This window comes from Psammomys obesus, unplaced genomic scaffold, assembly GCF_907164565.1.
Source record: "Psammomys obesus unplaced genomic scaffold, mPsaObe1.curated_primary_1811, whole genome shotgun sequence".
In the NCBI taxonomy this organism is placed as follows: Eukaryota; Metazoa; Chordata; class Mammalia; order Rodentia; family Muridae; genus Psammomys; species Psammomys obesus.
In genome coordinates, this window is record NW_026590062.1 from 26,275,216 (window position 1) to 26,292,963 (window position 17,748).

At 47.4% G+C, this 17,748-nt stretch overlaps 1 protein-coding gene across 2 annotated transcripts in view; it reads left to right on the top strand.

Moving 5' to 3' along the window:
- The window catches only part of Dlg5 (discs large MAGUK scaffold protein 5), a 111,907-nt gene that overhangs the window by 29,822 nt on the left and 64,337 nt on the right, over positions 1–17,748 (top strand). For both annotated transcript variants that reach the window (XM_055605816.1, XM_055605817.1), the window contains exon 2: positions 12,297–12,365. In XM_055605816.1, the coding sequence (XP_055461791.1) occupies positions 12,297–12,365 (69 nt within the window). The remainder of the gene's footprint in view (positions 1–12,296; positions 12,366–17,748) is intronic.

A 17,748-nucleotide genomic window follows, 5' to 3' on the forward strand; every position in this document is an offset into this window, starting at 1 on the left:
AATTAAATTATAATTAAATTAATTTTAATTATAATTAATATTAATTAATATTAATAAAATAATTAATAACCTAATTTCTTTGCACAGAAACTGAAGATTTAAAAGCATATTTTAACTACACTGGTTTACATTTTCTAAATAATGACTTTTCCCCATTTTGATTAAAGCAATATAGCCCCAATTAAAAGAAGAAAAAAGAGGGCTTACAGAATTGTATACAGTAAAGAGCTTTTCACGCTATACGTATACTCTGGGGGCTGCACTAGGGACGGGATGGGGTGAATGGCATCAGCCTAGGCATCAGCAAGAACAGTCGAGCAGCCGCATGAGCGAGGAGCAGGCAAGGCTGGTGTGGGGCTTCCTAATCAGAGGCAGCTTGTGATTCTTCCATGTTTAGGGTTCAGAGGATGGTGCATCTAGTGGCTCTTGGCTTGTGGAATCCTGGGTAATTATTTGTTAATCCCTGAGAGCTTCAGGGTTCTTAGCCACAGAATGGAGCTGGGGCAAGACCTCTCTCCTCAGCATGTTGAAAGCTTGAGGGTGTTATTTCTTTTTTTTTTTAATTTTTTTATTTAACTTTTATTAATTATACTTTATTCATTTTGTACCCCCCATAAGCCCCTCCCTCCTTCCCTCCCGGTCCTACCTTCCCCCCACCTTTCTGCATGCATGCCCTCCCCAAGTCCACTGATAGGGGAGGTTCTCCTCTCCTTTCTGATCTTAGTCTATCAGTTTTCATCAGAAGTGGCTGCATTGTCAGGGTTCTAGGTTATCTCCATGAATAGTCCTTGGTTGGAGTATGAGTCTCTGGGAAGTTCCCTGTGTTCAGAGGGTGTTATTTCTATTTGATGTGTGTTTCATGGTGGCAGTTTATCCTAGGGTGGGATATACACAGCCTGGTATGCCTAGGTACTGAGTGGGTGGTCACCCTGGACCCTGTGAGGGAAGGAAGAGACTGGGCCTGCCCTCAGATGGCCAAAAGGCTCAAGTTATAGCATTGCTTTGCATCTTTGGGGATTGGCATACTGTGGTTTCATTTGCTGTCCTTTGTGGATACAGATGTGGGGTTTTGTTTTTTTTATGCAAATTAGGGAAATATTTTCTCATTTTCTCTTAATACACAAGATCAACCCTTTCTCCCTAGGGTCCTCTGTAAAAGATAACCCACATCCTCTTGTGCATTTGAAATACTTGTGCTCCCCTTCCCCATTTCCTGTGATTGTCTCTGGACAATTTGAAGACATCGTTGGGCAGATGATGCCTGAGAAGTTTGGAAGAGCTCTTTCTTTTGTACTGGGGAAGCACAGCTGGACCTGTCAGCTGGTCATTGGGGATGAGATTGGCCACTCTCTTGGGCTAAAGTCCACACGAGCACTTGGATCACTGAGTTCGCTGAGGTGAAGCTGAACTGTATGGAAGCTTTGCTCTGGGTTTTAGGGAGGTGCTTGCTCATGGTTGGTCGTCCTGCTTTGGTGGGGCTGGAGGATGACTGTACAACCGTTGTCCCTGCCTGAGTGTGTGGGTGTGACAGCCCATTGCTCACCTGGAAACTCTTTGCTCCTGCTGTAAGAGTGGCCGAGAGAACAAGTGAGAGCGGTAGGATTGGACCAGTCATTGTTGTGCAGTTTTGGGAACCGCCTTTTTTTCTCTGAAGGCTACTGTTTGAGAATTCACGCCAAGTGCTAGATAACAGGGAGTGGCAATTTCACACCTGTCACCTTATCTGAGAGGACATCTGGGACCAGAATTTTGTGTGCTTTGGGCAGGGCTTTACAGAAAGGATCAGTGTAAAGAGACAGGTATCGTTTTATTTTTCCTGGAGGATTCTTTTTAATCCTGGTCATTTAAGAGGAGAGGGTTGGAGAGATGGCGTAGAGGTTAAGAGCACTTTCTGCCCAATTATGAGTTGGGCTCCGAGCACACACCCTGATGGCTCACAAATGTCTCTAACTCCAGTTTTACAGAGACCCAGTGCCCTCTTCTGTTCCTTGTGGGCACATGTACATACCCATAAATAAAATAAAACTTCAAAAGAAAGATTTGGAGAACAGATTGGCTCTTGGAGTTTAATTCCAATTAGCAATTAATTATAGTGAGCCTGCTAAGCACTACACACTATAAAATAGCTTCTAGAGGAGGCCTAGCCAGTAGAAACCCAGGGGTGGTACTCAGTTCTCCATCTTGCCCACAGTAGAGTTCACTAATGTCTGTGGGCTCCCTTGCAGATGTGGGCTCATGCTTTTTGAGCATAGTGCTTCAGACAAGGATGTATTGGTTCTTTCTAGATGCCCCTTTTTGGTTTCTAGTTTTTACTATAAGTCCTTCCTTTCCCTAGTGGGAAAATCAAGGCCAGTCAATTGCCTCCTTAACTGCTTCTTTGGGAGAGCATCTAACTCTTCACATGACTACCGCAGAGTGTCTTTTGCATATGTGTATGTGTGTAAAGGCCAGAGGACAACTTCCAGGGAGAGAGGCTCTCTCACTGGTCTGGACCTGGCTGAGGAGGGTGGACTGGCTAACCAGTGAGCCCAGGGCATCCACGTGACTCTGCATTTCCAGCAATGAGATACAATCATGGAACAACATACCTGGCTTTTTTTTTTTTTTTTAACTTTCTCACTCTTTCTAGTGTTGTGTGTGTTTCTAGTTTATGTGTTGATGTATATCAGTCCTCCTCAATATCTCATGGTGCCTTCTAGAACATGTCCCCTCTCTTACTCTTTCTTTCCCTCTTCCAGAAAGTCTTCTCTCTCCTGCCTTCACAGGCACATCTGCCCAGACTACAGCCGTGTCACTACCGGAAGTTAGTGTTTAGGATCGGGGTCTGGCCTCTCTGGCTTCTGTCTGCTTGTGCCCAAGGCTGCCACATCACCAGCCCATCCTGGGCTTGACTTGGATGTCCTCCTAAGTGGATTAGCTTCAGCTGGCACGGTCTCCCTATCTTGGGACTGCAGCATAAGTATCAAGAGGCTGTCTTCACAGGGTTCATGGCCTAGGTTGTTTTCCAGTGCTGAGAGTAGAAAGCAGGGCCTCAAAGCATGGGGAGGCAAGTACTTCAGCACTGTGCCACCCACCCAGTGGGTGCACTTTCTTCAGTGCACTCAAACTGGTAAATTTTGGTGCCTATTATTCCACGAAACCAGTCCTTTTGCAGTTCTCTGTCCCTGTTAACAATGTCCCCCTCTTGGACACCCCACCAAATACAGCAGCACTGCCGAGCATATCACTCTCCTGTGTTCTTTGTTTTCTCATTCCTTTTACCTTTGGCTTTTGGGTCAACCTCTAATTGCCCCCTGTACTAGCAGTTGAGGGGAACATTCTAAGTGATCTCCTTACTCCTGGCTCTGTCTTCCTCTTTCTTTTTCACTTTGAAGCCTAAACTGGCTCCATACCTTCTCCTGTCATGTGCTGGGACTGTAGGAGTGCACTATCTGGCCCAGCTTCAGCCCTTGCTGTTGCTGCTGCTTCTTCTCCTCCTACTCTTTCTCATGTAGCTCATGCTGGTTTCAAACCTTGAATCTTCTGAGTACTGGGGTTTCAGACATGTGTCGCTTATCTGGTCATATGTGGTGCTGGGGATTCAACCCAGAGTCTTATGCATACCAGACAAGCTCCGTTAAACCCTCAGCTGTTTTTAATTTTTCTTGTGTGTACATTTATGGGAGGAAGGGTTTTGTTTTGTACTTTGAATAAGTATAGAAAGGAAAAGTGGTTACTATAAGAGAAGAAAAGAAATATACATTTTCCGGAGGTTTCTTTTCTTTCTCAGAGGAAAGCTCTACATCCTCCTTATGGCCTGTAAGGTCACCCGAATCAACATTCCTGTGACCTCACTTACACCCGAAGCTCACCCCATCTAGACTGCCTGGGCCTTCTTACAAGCTGGCCTGGGGCCTCTGCACCCCCCCCCCCCAACACACACACTTGGAACAGTCCTCTTCCATCATTCCTACACTTCCCTCGGGGTCTTTGCTCAGGTATGAGTTCCTCAGAGAACCCTTCCGTATTTCTTTATTTCATCCCCTCATTGCTCACAAGAGCTCTGGTGGTGGTGGGGTAGCAGCAGAGATTTTTATCTGTGTTATTCTCTGTTGTATCACTGTGACCTCTAATATGTTCTGGATATTAGTACACTACTGTGTGTGCGTGCCAGCTATAGCACAGGTGTGGAGGTGAGAGGGCAACTTGAGGGCTTTGGTTCTCTCTACCACATGTGTCAGGCTTGATGGCAGATCCCTTTACCTTCTGAGCCATCTTGATGGCTTTTCCTGAGCATTGGAGTGGGAACCATTTCCCAGTATAGGCATGCCCATCAAGGGGAGGCACTTTGTATAGGACCCCGCTACCTTTCTCTTGCTTTGGTTGGCTGATGCACACATGCAGTTAACAGTGAGGACTAAAGGAGAAGGTAGATTTGTTCAGCATGCAGCAGAACAGATATATAAGGGAAGGTAGAGCTAGCCTGGGGCTGGCCAGGCTGGCAGAATGGCGGAAAGGGAAAAAAGGCCTCCTATCTTAGCCACTTTTCCTATTGCTGTAAAATACCCATGACAAAAGAAACATGAGAGATAAAGGGTTTATTTTGGTTCATAGTATGAAGTTGTAATCCATAATGGTAGGGAAGTCACAGCAGCAGGAGCTTGATGTGGCTGATTGCATGACACCATAGTAAAGAACAGTAACGAATGCTCAATGTCCTCCTCCTCTCTCTTGTCCTCTTTTTCTCATTGTTAAATATGTATCTTGCTCATCTCTATCCCTAAATTTCTCCTTTTTATTAGAGCCTATGATCTCAGCATAGGGGACGGTGCTACCCATAGTGGGTAGACAGTCTCACCTCAATTAATGCCATTCAGGTACCCCCCACAGGCATGTCCAGAGTGATAATTGAGAGCAACCATTATGCTTTTCTAGACTGTAAGAACAGGCTTTCATTTAAACATAGAGAGAGGGTTGTAATAAGTGGCACACAGATTCTTCATAAAGGGCTTTCTACCAGTGATCCCTCCAGGAGCTGAACAAGGACTGGAGACTGTCTGCCTGAGCCAGGGCGAAGGCCCTGATGTCTGTTCACTGCTCCCTGCAGGCATTACCTAGGAGGCTGTTGAGACAGGGCTTTGGAGAGCTTAGTGAGTGCCCAGCTGTTCAAAGGCTGTTGCCTCTTTGTACTCTTACTCATTGAATCCTCTCATCTTCTAGTATTCGTCCTCTTCAATAAGCAAGGAAGAAACAGAAGGGAGCAGCTGACTCAGAGTCACACAATGGGACACACAGTGGGCCGATTCGCAGCCACTTGACACCCTGAGATGATGGAAGGCAGTGGAGCATGTAGGACAGGAAGGCCAGAGATCCAGGGAGATGTCCTCTTCTCTTGTATGGGAGATGGCTAAGGCAGAGACCTTTCAGAGATCTTCATCCTTTCTGTGTGGCTTCTAGGACTCTAAGGTAGTTTATTTCAAGACAGGTTTGACCATTGGTAATGCTGACCAGAGCACAGAGGAACTTGGCGGTCACTCTCCACCCTGTCCACACTGGGCACAGTGCAGGCCAAGGCAGTGGTACTGTGGTCAGGCTCTTCCAGTTGTAGGCCTTGGTCAGGTGTGGCTGCAGTCATTACTAATAAATAAACATTCTTGATTTTTTTGCATTTTGGTAAGAAGCTTCTGACCCCTGGTCTACCCCCACATGCCTTCCCACTCCTCCTGCTCTCCCTCTCCATAATTGTGGTCCAACCTCTTTTTGCACCTCTGGTACCTTTTTGGGTACAAATATGCCACCTGTCCCAGTCAAGACAGCAAGAAGTCGGGCTTGTTTTCAAGATAGAAGGCAGTATTAAAGGTTGGCGCTGCTTGGTGATGGTTAACAGGATCAGACCCCTTCCCCCCTTTTCCTCACCTTCCCCATAGAGTTCATGCTATCTGAAAGGAGTGCATGTTCCCAGGCACTTGCTTGTGGTGTCCCCAAAGCCTTCGGCTGGTAGGGAAGCAGCTGTCTGACCTGAACTTTCATCCCAATAAGACAAACACCAAATGCCCCACCCCCACCAGACCAGCAAGTAGTAAGCAAGAAGGTGGTATATTTCTATTAACTCTGGCTTGTTTTCTCTCCTGTTTCATGCTATGGCTTACAGATTTGAGAGGGCTTACAGAGGCAAAAACTGACCTTAGCTTCTTGTGGTCCTGTCTCCCAGATTAAACATCTGCAGCACAAAGCTTCAGGCACACTGTGCTCCCATTGCTCCCCCAGGACCACTGTCCACCCAACAGGTGCATGTCCCTTTTGCCTGGACAGTGAACATCCTGCCACCTTTGCAGGTTAGATTGATAGTCCTTATGATGACCTAGAAGGGGAGAGGTATGCACCATTACTGTGCTGTTTGACCAAGCTGAAGGTGCGTGTTCTCAAACTTTGCAAAGAACACTATAATGTCTTCTCCAGGGGTGGAGGAACCAATGTCAAATCCTAACGTACAAGCCCAGTTGCTTTGAGTGGGTTGTGCACACCAAGGACAAATCAGGATCAGTCTGAATCACTAACTTGCTGTGCACAGAGGTAGTCAGCATTTTGTCACCTTTATATGGACACCTTGGTGCATGGGGTAGGTAGGATTTCCCTCTCTGACATGCCCTAGACTGTGTGTGCTACATCTCCAGTCCATGGTCATCACCCTTCTAGCTCCCTGAAATGCCTGAGCTTTGTCAGCTTCCAGTGTTGGGCCTCAGTGTGTACATCCTGGAACAGGGGCTCCCTTCAGTGCACTTCTTCAGGAGGTTTCCCTACCCCAGCACTACAGGAGGTGAGCAGCAAACAGTGGCTCTCAACACTTACCTCTTCCTCATCTCCATAGTCAGGGAGAGAGGGGCTCACCAGTGAGGGCTGGTCCATGTTCTCCATTCTTCTCTAGAATGTCCTGAGCCCTGAGAGCCCAGACTCGAAGGGTAGCATGTGTGTGGATTGTGTCCTGTTTGCCATTATTACCTCTACCTTGAACAAGTCGAGTAATTGAGAGCCTCGGTTCCTGCCTCTGTAAAATGAGCCTAATGAGGACCTCTGGGTTATTGTAGGTGTTAAATGAAGCAGTGTCTGCAGTGTGAGCCGAAGCACGCACAGTCCTAGCGCTTACTAGGCTAGGGACCCATTAGCTGCTATCAGTAACTATTAGAGAGTGGCATGCAATCTGCAGTCTCCCTTTGGACTGACTTCATCACTACCACAGCCTTCCATTTAGGTAATGCAAGAGTGCAGAAGGGCAGGGTAGGAAGGGCCTGCCACAGGCTGGCTCACCAGAATCTGAGCTCAACAGCTTGTGCTTGGGGCTGGCCATGTTGGGTGTTGTTTCAGGTGTTCTTTATGGAGCTATTAAGTTGGTCCTCATAGGACCTTTCCAAGGAAGGCATTTCCATCATAGAGAACCTGAGGGTTAGGTAACGGTGGATTTGGGAGATAAGCCCAGGGTAGCTGGTGCTGGCCTCTGAGCTCTAGTTGCTACATTTCCTTTGTCCTAGGGGCTCAGCTGAGTATTCTCTCTTGATGCTTCTAGCAGGTGTGCAGTCTCTGGAGCTTCTGAGCCTGTTTCCTCTCAACTGACCCAGTGCCCTACAGAGACATGTGTGAGTTGGGGAGTGATTGGGCATGTGAGTTATAGTTCTTCAGGTGTGGGCTGTAGGAGGACAGCAGGGTGGGGCAGGCACCTGCTGCTGACACCCACGGTCCTGGGGTCTCAGAGCTGTCTGGGAGTAGCAAGCCCATTTCCTCAGTTGGTTAAGTAAAAGGGGCTAGCCTGTCTGTGGCCATATCTCAGGGTACCTGGTGGTCAGGGACCTCTGCATACTAGTTCAGCTGTTTTGGGTTTCCATGGTGGTAGCATGAGTCACCCAGCCCTTTATATTTCCAGGTAAATGGAGGGGTGGGTGAAAGGACACTTCCTGGCCCTTGCAGCCTGCAGAAAGGGACCTGGGAGTCAGGGGAGTTCCCTTATCACTATCGTTCTAAAAGTTCTTTTGAAGTATTCTTGGTGACTCAGTGTGACTGAGTCACACCATAGCAGAATTAGCAGACCTGAGCTCCTCTAAAGGACATAGATAATGCTTGCAGAAGGTCAGTCCCAGAGTGTCGCTAGGTCAGCTGTCTCCCAGAGGTACCTACTTTCCCCAGGCTTCCATGGAAACTTCCATCTGTAGCTCCACTCCTGTCTCTCTGTTAATCTTGCTTCCTGCCCTTGGTCCGTGCACTACTGGTCTGTGTCCACATGTCCCAGGCTTCTTAGCGATGTGGTCTCAGGTCCTAAGGTCCCCAAGCAATTTCTCAGATGGCAGAGAACCCATATAGGTGACCCTCAAGCCCACACATCCATCTGAAGCCTGCCTCAAATTTGTCTTCTGTGGCAATGTTTCTGCATATACCATTTGGGTTTCTTTCATCTGCTTCGGCTATCACAGGCTGGTAGCATGTGATACCTTCAGGTAGCATGTGTGAGGGAAGCTGGGCTGTTCTGCAGTGTCCAGTGACCTGGGCTTTTGGGCAGAGAGGGTCCTCCTCCATACAAGCTCTCTAGGATGCCTTAGGCTTCAGTTAGATATAGCAGAACTTCCTTCAGGGAATCAGGAAATTGCCTCATTCTTATGGCTGCTGCAGACAGATGGGGTGGACAGGACATCTAAGAATGCTATGCTGAGATGGGACTTCTGTAGGTCTTCAGGCTTGACTTTAAAACCCCAGAGGGAGGTAACGCCAGAGGATTGCCTCTCAGAAAGCTATCAGCTTTGAAAAGACATTGTATAGCATGTGCGTGTGCATGTGTGTGTGTGTGTGTGTGTGTGTGTAAGACTAGGCTGGGGAGTGGGGAGGGGAGAAGGGAGATAAACCCTCTGTCTCCTGCTACTAACAGTCCTGATCACATAGGGCCTTAAAGACAATAATTGTGAAGACAAAACACTGCTCAGACAGTGCTATCTTTGGGCCCTTTCCCTGTAATGACGTTCAAGGCTCTGAGAACATTGTGAAAACTGGGTCCTGTTCAGTCTTAATCAGTTACTATCCTCCCCCCCCCCCATCAGCCTTGGTAGGGCAAGGAGCCCTGCCAGCTCCTGTGATGAGGGGCCAGGATGATGCCCATAGATGCAGATAAAGATGTCACTGTGCCCCAGGCAGGCCTCATAGCCTAGTCAGGACTTTGGGGACATGGAAGAGGAACAGAATGTATTGGTTGCAGAGACATGAAATGTACTCCCCCAGCTGGGGAGGACACTAGGCAGGGAGGAAAAAGGGCATCTGCCAAGCTTAATTAAGAGTGGAAATACGCTGTGGGGAGGAGGAGGCCATGTGTGTGGGGAGCAAGCTGCTTTCCTGGAAGATGGGACACTGTGGATGCCAGTAAGAGAAAGAAGCGAGCGTTCTATTCTGGCAGTAGTTTACAGAGTACAGGCTGAAGTGCCAGGCTGCATTGAGTTGAGCACAGACTTGCGGGGGTGTGACTGGGAGCATTTGTTTGTGCCTGCTTTCCCAAGTAGGTGTCTTTTCAAAACAATCCACCATATAGCAGCTTGCCAGCCTTCCTGGTTCCCATAATCTAAAAAGATGGCCCCTGAGTTTAGAACTGAAATGTGATTGTTAGAGTCTTGTTCCTTGCAGCTGTTTTTGGATGGCCTGGTTGTGTCTGACTTCAAGGATACCATGCAGTAAAAGAGATTTAAAATTTGCATATAACTAACTTTATACAGACTGATCAGCATCACACACACACAAACACACATATATGTGGCAACAGTTAAAGAAAAATAGGTCTTGAATTTGAAAGAGATCAAAGTGTAGGAGGGTATATGAGAGGGTTTGGTGGGAGGAAAGGGAAGGGGAATGATGCAATTCTGTTATAACTTCTAAATAAAAATATTGAAGAAAAAAGAAGAAATAAGAATTTTGAGAGATGACGGATGTCACCTATAGTTGTTGATGATCAATCTGTGACATATCTATGCATGTTTGTGTTGAAATATCAAATTGTATATGACATGTATATGCCATATATATGTGTAGTTAATATTCTAACTAAAAAAGTCGCAGTGTCCCCTTTTCTGAAGCACAAGTGCCTAAGTGTGAAATGCACAGCCAAAGCCCTTGTGGAGCTGGCCTTCAGCTCAGTCTCCCTGCATTCACAAAGCTCTGGGTTCATTCTGCAGCACTGCAGAAACAGGGTGGTGGTACACTTGGGAGATCAAGGCAGGAGGATCAGGAGTTCAAGGTTAGCTTCAGTTCTAAGCCAGGGACTACTGAAGTGGGTGGGACTTGAAATACAGGAGCATGGACTTGGCTGCTGCTGCTGCTGCTGCTGCTGCTTTGAAAAAGCAGGATCATGGAATTTCATAGATAGAGGGAGTATTTTGGTTTTAGAACCCAGCAAATGATATACAAATGGCCTTGTGACATCATGCTTGGAGAGTGCTGAGTCCCCTGCTGCCTTCCCTCTGCAGACAGCATTGTCACCTGCTGTGGAGATGCTAGAGGAGACATTTCAGCCTAGGACTGTCCTGCTGCAAGACTAGACACCTGCCCAGTTACCTAGTCCCCCCCTTTTGTGCTTAACTCCCACTCTGCTCAGGTTCCTAGAAATTTCAGTGATGAGGCCACTAGTCCTTGCTGGTCATTGGCCTGTTCCTGCTCCCCCAGTGTATTTTGAACTCTCTTTTCTCTCTCTTCATCTCCTTGTCTGATAGATAGGCAAGCTAGCTAACTCCCTGTCAGGCCTCATCCCCTCCTCAACCCCTCATCCCCTCATCCTCTACTCAGTCTCCTCTGCCCCCTCAGGTGTCCTTTACTCCCCTGGACATAGTGAGGTTTCCTTACAAGTAAGCTACCTGTTGCCCTAAGTCTCCTTTTCATTTCCTTTCCCTGTCCGCCCCCACCCCCACTGCGTCTCTTAGCAGTTTCTAATGTCAGAGCCCTAAGGCTTGTTCAAGTCATTATAGCAAACCCTGTGCTCACCCACCTGGTTCTAGGAACAGAACATTCCTCTTCGTACCTGTTTTAGGTAATCTGCCACCTCTGCCTGGCATGCTTTTCGGTAAAACCCAGTGTAGTGTCCCAGTGGCATTGGTTTGCCTTGTTCTTTAAGTTTTGCATCAGCTGTGGCCTTAGAGAATAATTTACACACTTGGTTTTCACTCCTTAGTGTGAAATGTCACTGATGCAAGGGGACAGGGACAGGACCTTGTGTGAGGCTGAACCTTTCCTCACATAGGTTGGAACCAGCATCTAGCAGGCCAGGTGCTTCGCTCGGTATGCTGGTATTGCCCGCCGACATCTCAATCCACAGGTTATTCCCGAGGCTGGCAGGTTGCATCTGGTATTGAAAAATATTTGCAGCCAACCCCTGATAGTGGTGTGCACACAGTGAATTAAAGATATTAGGTGCCTTCTCAACCCCAGTGCTCTTATCTTCTCTTCCTCCCTGGCGGGGGTGGGAGGGACACACCAAACAAAATGTGCTACTTTCTGTTTTGGTGACACTGAAATTGCTCATAAGGTTTTTTAGTAACTTGATTTTTTTTTTTTATTAAAAAATAATTAATACATTTACTTAGTGTGTGAGGAGAGCTTACAAGTATAATACCATGTGTGCAAAGGTCAGAGGACAACTTGCAGGGAGCAGATTTTTCCTTTCACCACATGGGACTTGGGGATTGAACACAAGTTCCCAGGTTTGGTAACAAGCATTCTCACTTTTTGAGTCATCCTTATGGCCATGTTTTTATTAATTCTATTTATTTATTTATTTTTATTTTTGGTATTTTTCAAAACAGGGTTTCTGTGTGTAGGCTTTCATGGCTCTGTAGATCAGGCTGGCCTCAAACTCAGATATCCACCTACTTCATCCCCAGTGCTGGGATGCATGCTCTACCACCCCAGCTTACTAATTTATTTTTATTTTTATTATTGTGTGTGCATGTGTTTTTATGTGCATGTGAGTACAGGAGTGCATGCATGTGTGTGTGCAGGTCAGAGGACAACTTTGTGGAGTCAGATCTCTCCTCCCACCAACCACCATGGGGTTGAAACTCAGGTGGTCGTGTGGGACAGAGGCAGTCTGGACCCATTGTTCAGACACTAGAGCAGCAGGGTGTAAGTGTGAAGAAGAAAGGTGGGCAGACTGTGCTAAGTCCAGATACTGGCCATTACCCCTCCCTTTTGACCATGACTCCAGATTCCCAGCTCTGGTGCAGCAGGCTGACCTAATAGAGATCAGGCTGTGGATAAGGGGCCCTCTGGGTTAGTAACATATTGGTTTCCTTTTTTGTCTCCAGGCTCCACCTACAGTGTCCTGTCCATCATGCCCTCAGACTCGGAGAGCAGCAGCTCCCTCAGCAGTGTGGGTGAGTACTTCCTGGGGAGAGTGGATGGGCTGTGGCTTGGGTCTGGAACAGGAACAGCCTAGAAGGGATTCCCATGGCAAGGGAATCAATCTTCTATCTGATTATGTGTGAGGTCCTCTGTTGATGCCATTCTCATTTTCTCTTGTCAACGAAAGTCTGGCTTTGGTGTTAGAGAGGTAGGTGTTGGAGGCATTTTTGTCTGCTTCATTGCTTCTTTACTTAGTGAGTCTGACCAGCGCCCCCCCCCCCCAAAAAAAAAAAAGCTTCTTGTTAAGATTGAACCCGTATGCTTGTCCTTTGTAACAGGGTTAGTGTGTTGTCTTGGGAAAGTAGCCAGTCCATGCTGAAATGGATGTTTCCTTGAGCCCAGGAGAGAGACCAACTGTATCTCAGCTCTCTGACATGTGCTGTGGCAGGAAGGTTGTATGACTGTCTAACCTTCCCAAGCTTCTGTGTATGACCTTTGCCATGTGTTGGACCCCTCTATTGGAAGCCCCAGTGTCCCATATGGCTGTGAAAGATGGGCGATAGCTTCTGTGGAGTCCTGGAGTGTTGGGACTTGAAAGCTCACATAGATCTTGGTCCAGTCACTGTGCTTTCCTGCTACAGAGAGATGGGAAAGTTGACACCCACAGAGGGGAAGTAGCAAGCCTTAGTTTCCTAATCCATCTAGGACTGACATCCCACCTGTCAGTTCACTTTCTGAACTCTTCACACCAGGTGTGGAGTAGTGCACAGGGGGGCATGGCCCCTTGGCTGCTAGATCTCAGGGTAAAGACTAAAACGGCCTCTTAGAGCACGGGAAGGCAGTGGGATCAGGGGCAAGTAGGCGCCAGGGGTCGGCTCTGAGCATGTCTTCCCGGATTGCCTTAGCGAAGTCTCACAGGCTGGGACTTCCGCCATGGAAAGGTCTGGAGGTCAGAGTCCAAGATCAGAGAGTTGGCAAGGCTGTGTGCTCTCAAGGGTTTGGGACAGTTTGCCAGCAATTCTTCTAGTAGGTTTCCTCATGAATTGCCTAGTCATCCTCCAACCCTCCTGTCTGTCTTTCTGTCCCCCTCACTCTCTCTCTCCCCGCCCCTCTCGTGTGTGTGTGTGTGTGTGTGTGTGTGTGTGTGTGTGTGTGTGTGTGTGTGTAAATGTGCTAAGGGTACTAATCACACCAGGTCCAAGGCCTGTCCCGTCCATTGTGGCCTCAAGTTGCTCATCTATAAACACACCATTTCTAGGCTTCGAAATAAGGTTCCTATTGTCCTTTTTCTGGATTAGGATTTCAACATCTGAAAGGAGCACATTGACCTCATAGCTCTCATGGCATCTGGAGTTCAGGAAGGATGTTCCAGGGAGTCTTGCATTACAATTTGATTATGGGTATGGCTCTTCAGGACCAGGGCCATCAGGATACGAGGGTGAAGTGAGGCTTCTTTTTCTTGTGTCTTGATGCTCTTCTCATCTATAGTGGATATTGCAGACACATTCACATTGTCAGTCTGAGCTGGCAATGACACCTTTCCGAGGAGCGTGTATGATCTCACAGGGGCTCCAGAGAGCAGCTCTGCTTCATCAAGCATTTACTGCTTCTGTCAGCATTTTGAGCATGAGCAGGAAGACAGGATTTGTATTTTTCTGAGAAGGTCTTTATGTAGCACAAACTGCAAACTCTAGGTCTTCCTGCTTCTGCTTCCTGAGTACAGGGATTATAGGCATGTACCACCATGCCTATCTCAATGGGCTGAACTTGAAGGTAGGAGGGTCAGCAGTGTCCCCAGATACTTCTTGACAGTCATGAACAGTCTGAGAACAAATCTTTGATGTGTGTCCCATCATAAGCTCAGCCTGCACTGGTTGTGCCCAGTTCTTTCACGCAAGAGCTGGTTGTGTTCCTTGGTCAGTCCTCTCAAGCTCACAGGATTTACTTTTCTTTCTCTACTATTCACAGCGGAACACCCACACCCTCTTCCTTAACCAGTAAGGAAATGTGTGACCTCATATTAGAGGCATGGCTATGATCAGGATGGGGCTCTGCCCCCTTGGGCTTATGGCAAACTGCCTACAACAGCAGTTTAGCTGTCATATCCAGACTTGAAAGCACCCAGGGCTGTAAAGTCCAATATGAGGCCACTGCCAAGTAGCTCTTCACATTTAAATGCCTTAAAAATATAATGAAATTTCTAGTTTCTCAATTATACAAGTTACATGGCCACCTGTGGCCAGGGGTTTCTATCTTGGATGTCACAGATGACAATCCAGATGAAGAAGACAACCAATTCCTGTAAGGTCTCCATATGATAAAAGGCGCCTTTCCCAGAGACCCTGGGGGGGGATCTTCTCTCATTGAGGGCAGCAGAGTTACTGGGCTGACCCTACTAGGCCTGTAATTGAAGCCTGGACCCAGGGCCAGCGTACTTGAGCATTCATCAGGGATGCAGGTTCCTGAGCATCTAACGATCAGAAACTTGTGGTAGAATTCACCGTCTGCACTTAGACAGTCCACTCTGCTTGGGTGGGACGTGCAATGTCTGTGATAGGCAACATATCATCCACTGAGGAGACCAGACTAGTCTTCTTCATGGCTAGTGAGAGGCAGAGCTTGTCATAGGTACACCGGAGGTGGGGGTGGTGCCTGCAAGGTCAGATGGGTACCCACTCTTGTTTGGTTTTTCTATGTGGACCTTAGGAAAGGTAAGAACAAGGTCCTTAGAATAGAGAGATCATGTCCACTGTCTTGCTTCATATTAAGATGAAACAGTGAAGGGCACTTCAACAGAGGGCTTGGTAGGTTAAGATTGGGAGACAGCATTGTCCTAGGTTGCTTTCTGCCACTGTAATAAACGCTATGACCAAAAGCAACTTGGGGAGGAAGGGTTTATTTGGCTTATACCTCCAGGTAACTACAAGTCCATCACAGAGGGAAGTCAGGCAGGAACTCAGCAGGAGCAGAGGCTGTGGATGATAGCTGCTGAATGGCTTGCTCCCCTTTGCTTCTAACTAGCTTTTTAGCACAGTCCAGGACCAACTGCCTGAGGAACAGTTCTGTCAACAGTGGACTGGGCCCTCTTGCATCAATAATTGAACAATTCCCACACAGACATAGCAGAGGCTAGACTGATCAATTAAGGGTCCCTCCTCCCAGGTGATTCTAGTTTGTGTCAAGTTGAAAAAGAAACTAACCAGTACAAGCATCTCATGTATCCCAGGTTTTGTGAACTCGCTGGGTAGAGAGCCTTGAACTTCTCATCCCCTTGCCTCCACTTCATTTGTGCTGGGATTTAAAGGTGTACAAAACCTCATACAGTTTGTGCTAGTGTTGGGGACCAAATGCAGAGCTCCATATGTGCTAGGCAAGTACTCTACCAACTGAGTTAGATCCTAAACTTAACGTTTTGTCTGTTTTTGTTTTTGTTTTTGTTTTTGGGGGGTGGGGGTGGGAGTGGGGGGAAGAATGCTGCCAAATCTCACAATGTAATCCAGGCTGGCTTCTCATTTGCCAATCATCCTGCCTCAACTTTCTACGTCCACAATTGAGCTCCATGCTCTGCCTGGGAGTGGTTTTTTTTTTTTTTTTTTTTTTTTTTTTTTTGTTGTTGTTGTTGCTTGTTTGTTTATTTTTGTTTTTTTTTCATAGCTACCGGAAAAGCTTCCTTTGTTAACATCATGGTAGCTATAGTATCCTTCTGCTGAGGCCTCTTGGAGGGTAATTTTCATCAGCTTGGCACGTGGCTTCTCTGAGGACCGCCATCCTCATTGCAACCAGCTCTGAGAAGCTTCTGGAGTGCACTCCTGTGCTTCTGTTTCTTCTCCCCATGCATCCTGACCCAATTCTGCAGTAGTCTTTTGTATCTTGAGTAAGTAGAGAAGCTTTAGGGAGGGGAGGAGACACTCCTAGTTAGAGTTTCTTGCAGATGGAAGTAGTGGGTGGTTTCTCTTATACGAGAGAGATGGATCTCTGGCTTGTGGGAGGGAGAGAAGCTGAGGGATTTTTTGTGTTCCAGGGAAGGTTCCTGGAAAGGGTAATTTCCCTTCTGTTGGGGAAGGAGCCAAGGAGAGAGGCAAGGAGTATTCCCGTGATCTCAGCAGTTTCTTCCCTAGACAGCCTTTATCCATCTGTTTATCTATCTATCTACCTGTCTGTCTGTCTATCTATATTTTTTTTTTTCTTTTGAGACAGGGCCTCATACAGCTCAGGCTGGCCTTGAATTTATTATAGGATGACCTAGCAATTGTGATCCTTCTGACTCCTGCACTGTAATGCTAGGATCACAGGTATACTCTATGACACTGGTTTCTGCAGTACTGGGGTCGAACACAGGGCCTTGTGCATGGTAGGCAAGTTCTTTATCAGTCAGGCTACATCTCCAGCCGCTGTGTCTTTTGTATCCTGGGGAAAACCTTAACATTCTCACATTTATGATGTTACCTAGTCTTGTGGGGACAGCTTTTCCTCTTGCAGGAAGTGAGGATTACTTGTGAGCATGTTCGCAAGGCCATGCCTGCTGCTGCATACACAGAGAGAACAGAGAACACAGAAAGACCTGAGGGAGGCAGAAGGAAGCTGGCCTTCAGTCCCTCTGGAATACAGCAAGAAAAGCATGGTTCTGCGGAAGGCGCAGTGAATCCTGAAAAGCAGACTCTGAGTGGAGGGTTCCGTTAGTTTGTCCAGCCAGAGAGCCTGTAAGTGGCAAGGCTGCAGCTGCTGTTCTGAGAAACCCTGCTTTCACCTACTTCAGGATAGAGACCAGTAGGAGCATTTGAATTTCACCCAGAAGGCATTCTTTTAGGTATAAATAACTACCTGATGCGCAAACATTACAGCAGAACCACTAGGAGGTGTGTGTGTGTGTGTGTGTGTGTGTGTGTGTGTGTGTATACGTGTGTTTGCTAATTGTTTTTCCTTAGGCTGCTGTGTCAGCAGCTGTGGGTGGTATGCATTCTCCAGTGGAGCTCAGGAGCTGCAAGAAGCAGTTGCTCCGGAGAAGGACCAGGTCTTTCCTGCCAGCTCTGGGTGGTCCTGGGCTGCCTGTAAGACTGGCTTGGTGAGCCTGGTGACTATATTCTTTCCCTGCCTGGTACCATCTTCAGCAGCCAGGGCCTAGAGCTTTCAGGAATGTCACTTGACCATCCCCCTGCTTTTGGCTAGTGCTAGTTTTCTACTTGGCTTCTGACACCACAGGCTCAAAGAATCTGAAGTCAAACATGCAGCCTGCATGAATAAGCCTGAGGGAGCCAGAGGCAAAGAGCCCACAGCCAGTCGCCTACCCCGCTGCCTAGCTGCCCACTGATCCTCAGCAGTGTATGGTGGTAGAGGAACTGATTGGTGGGCAGAGAATGGGTTCTGCTTCGTGCCTTGCTCACTGCCATTCCACTGCTCACACTTAACAGCACGTGG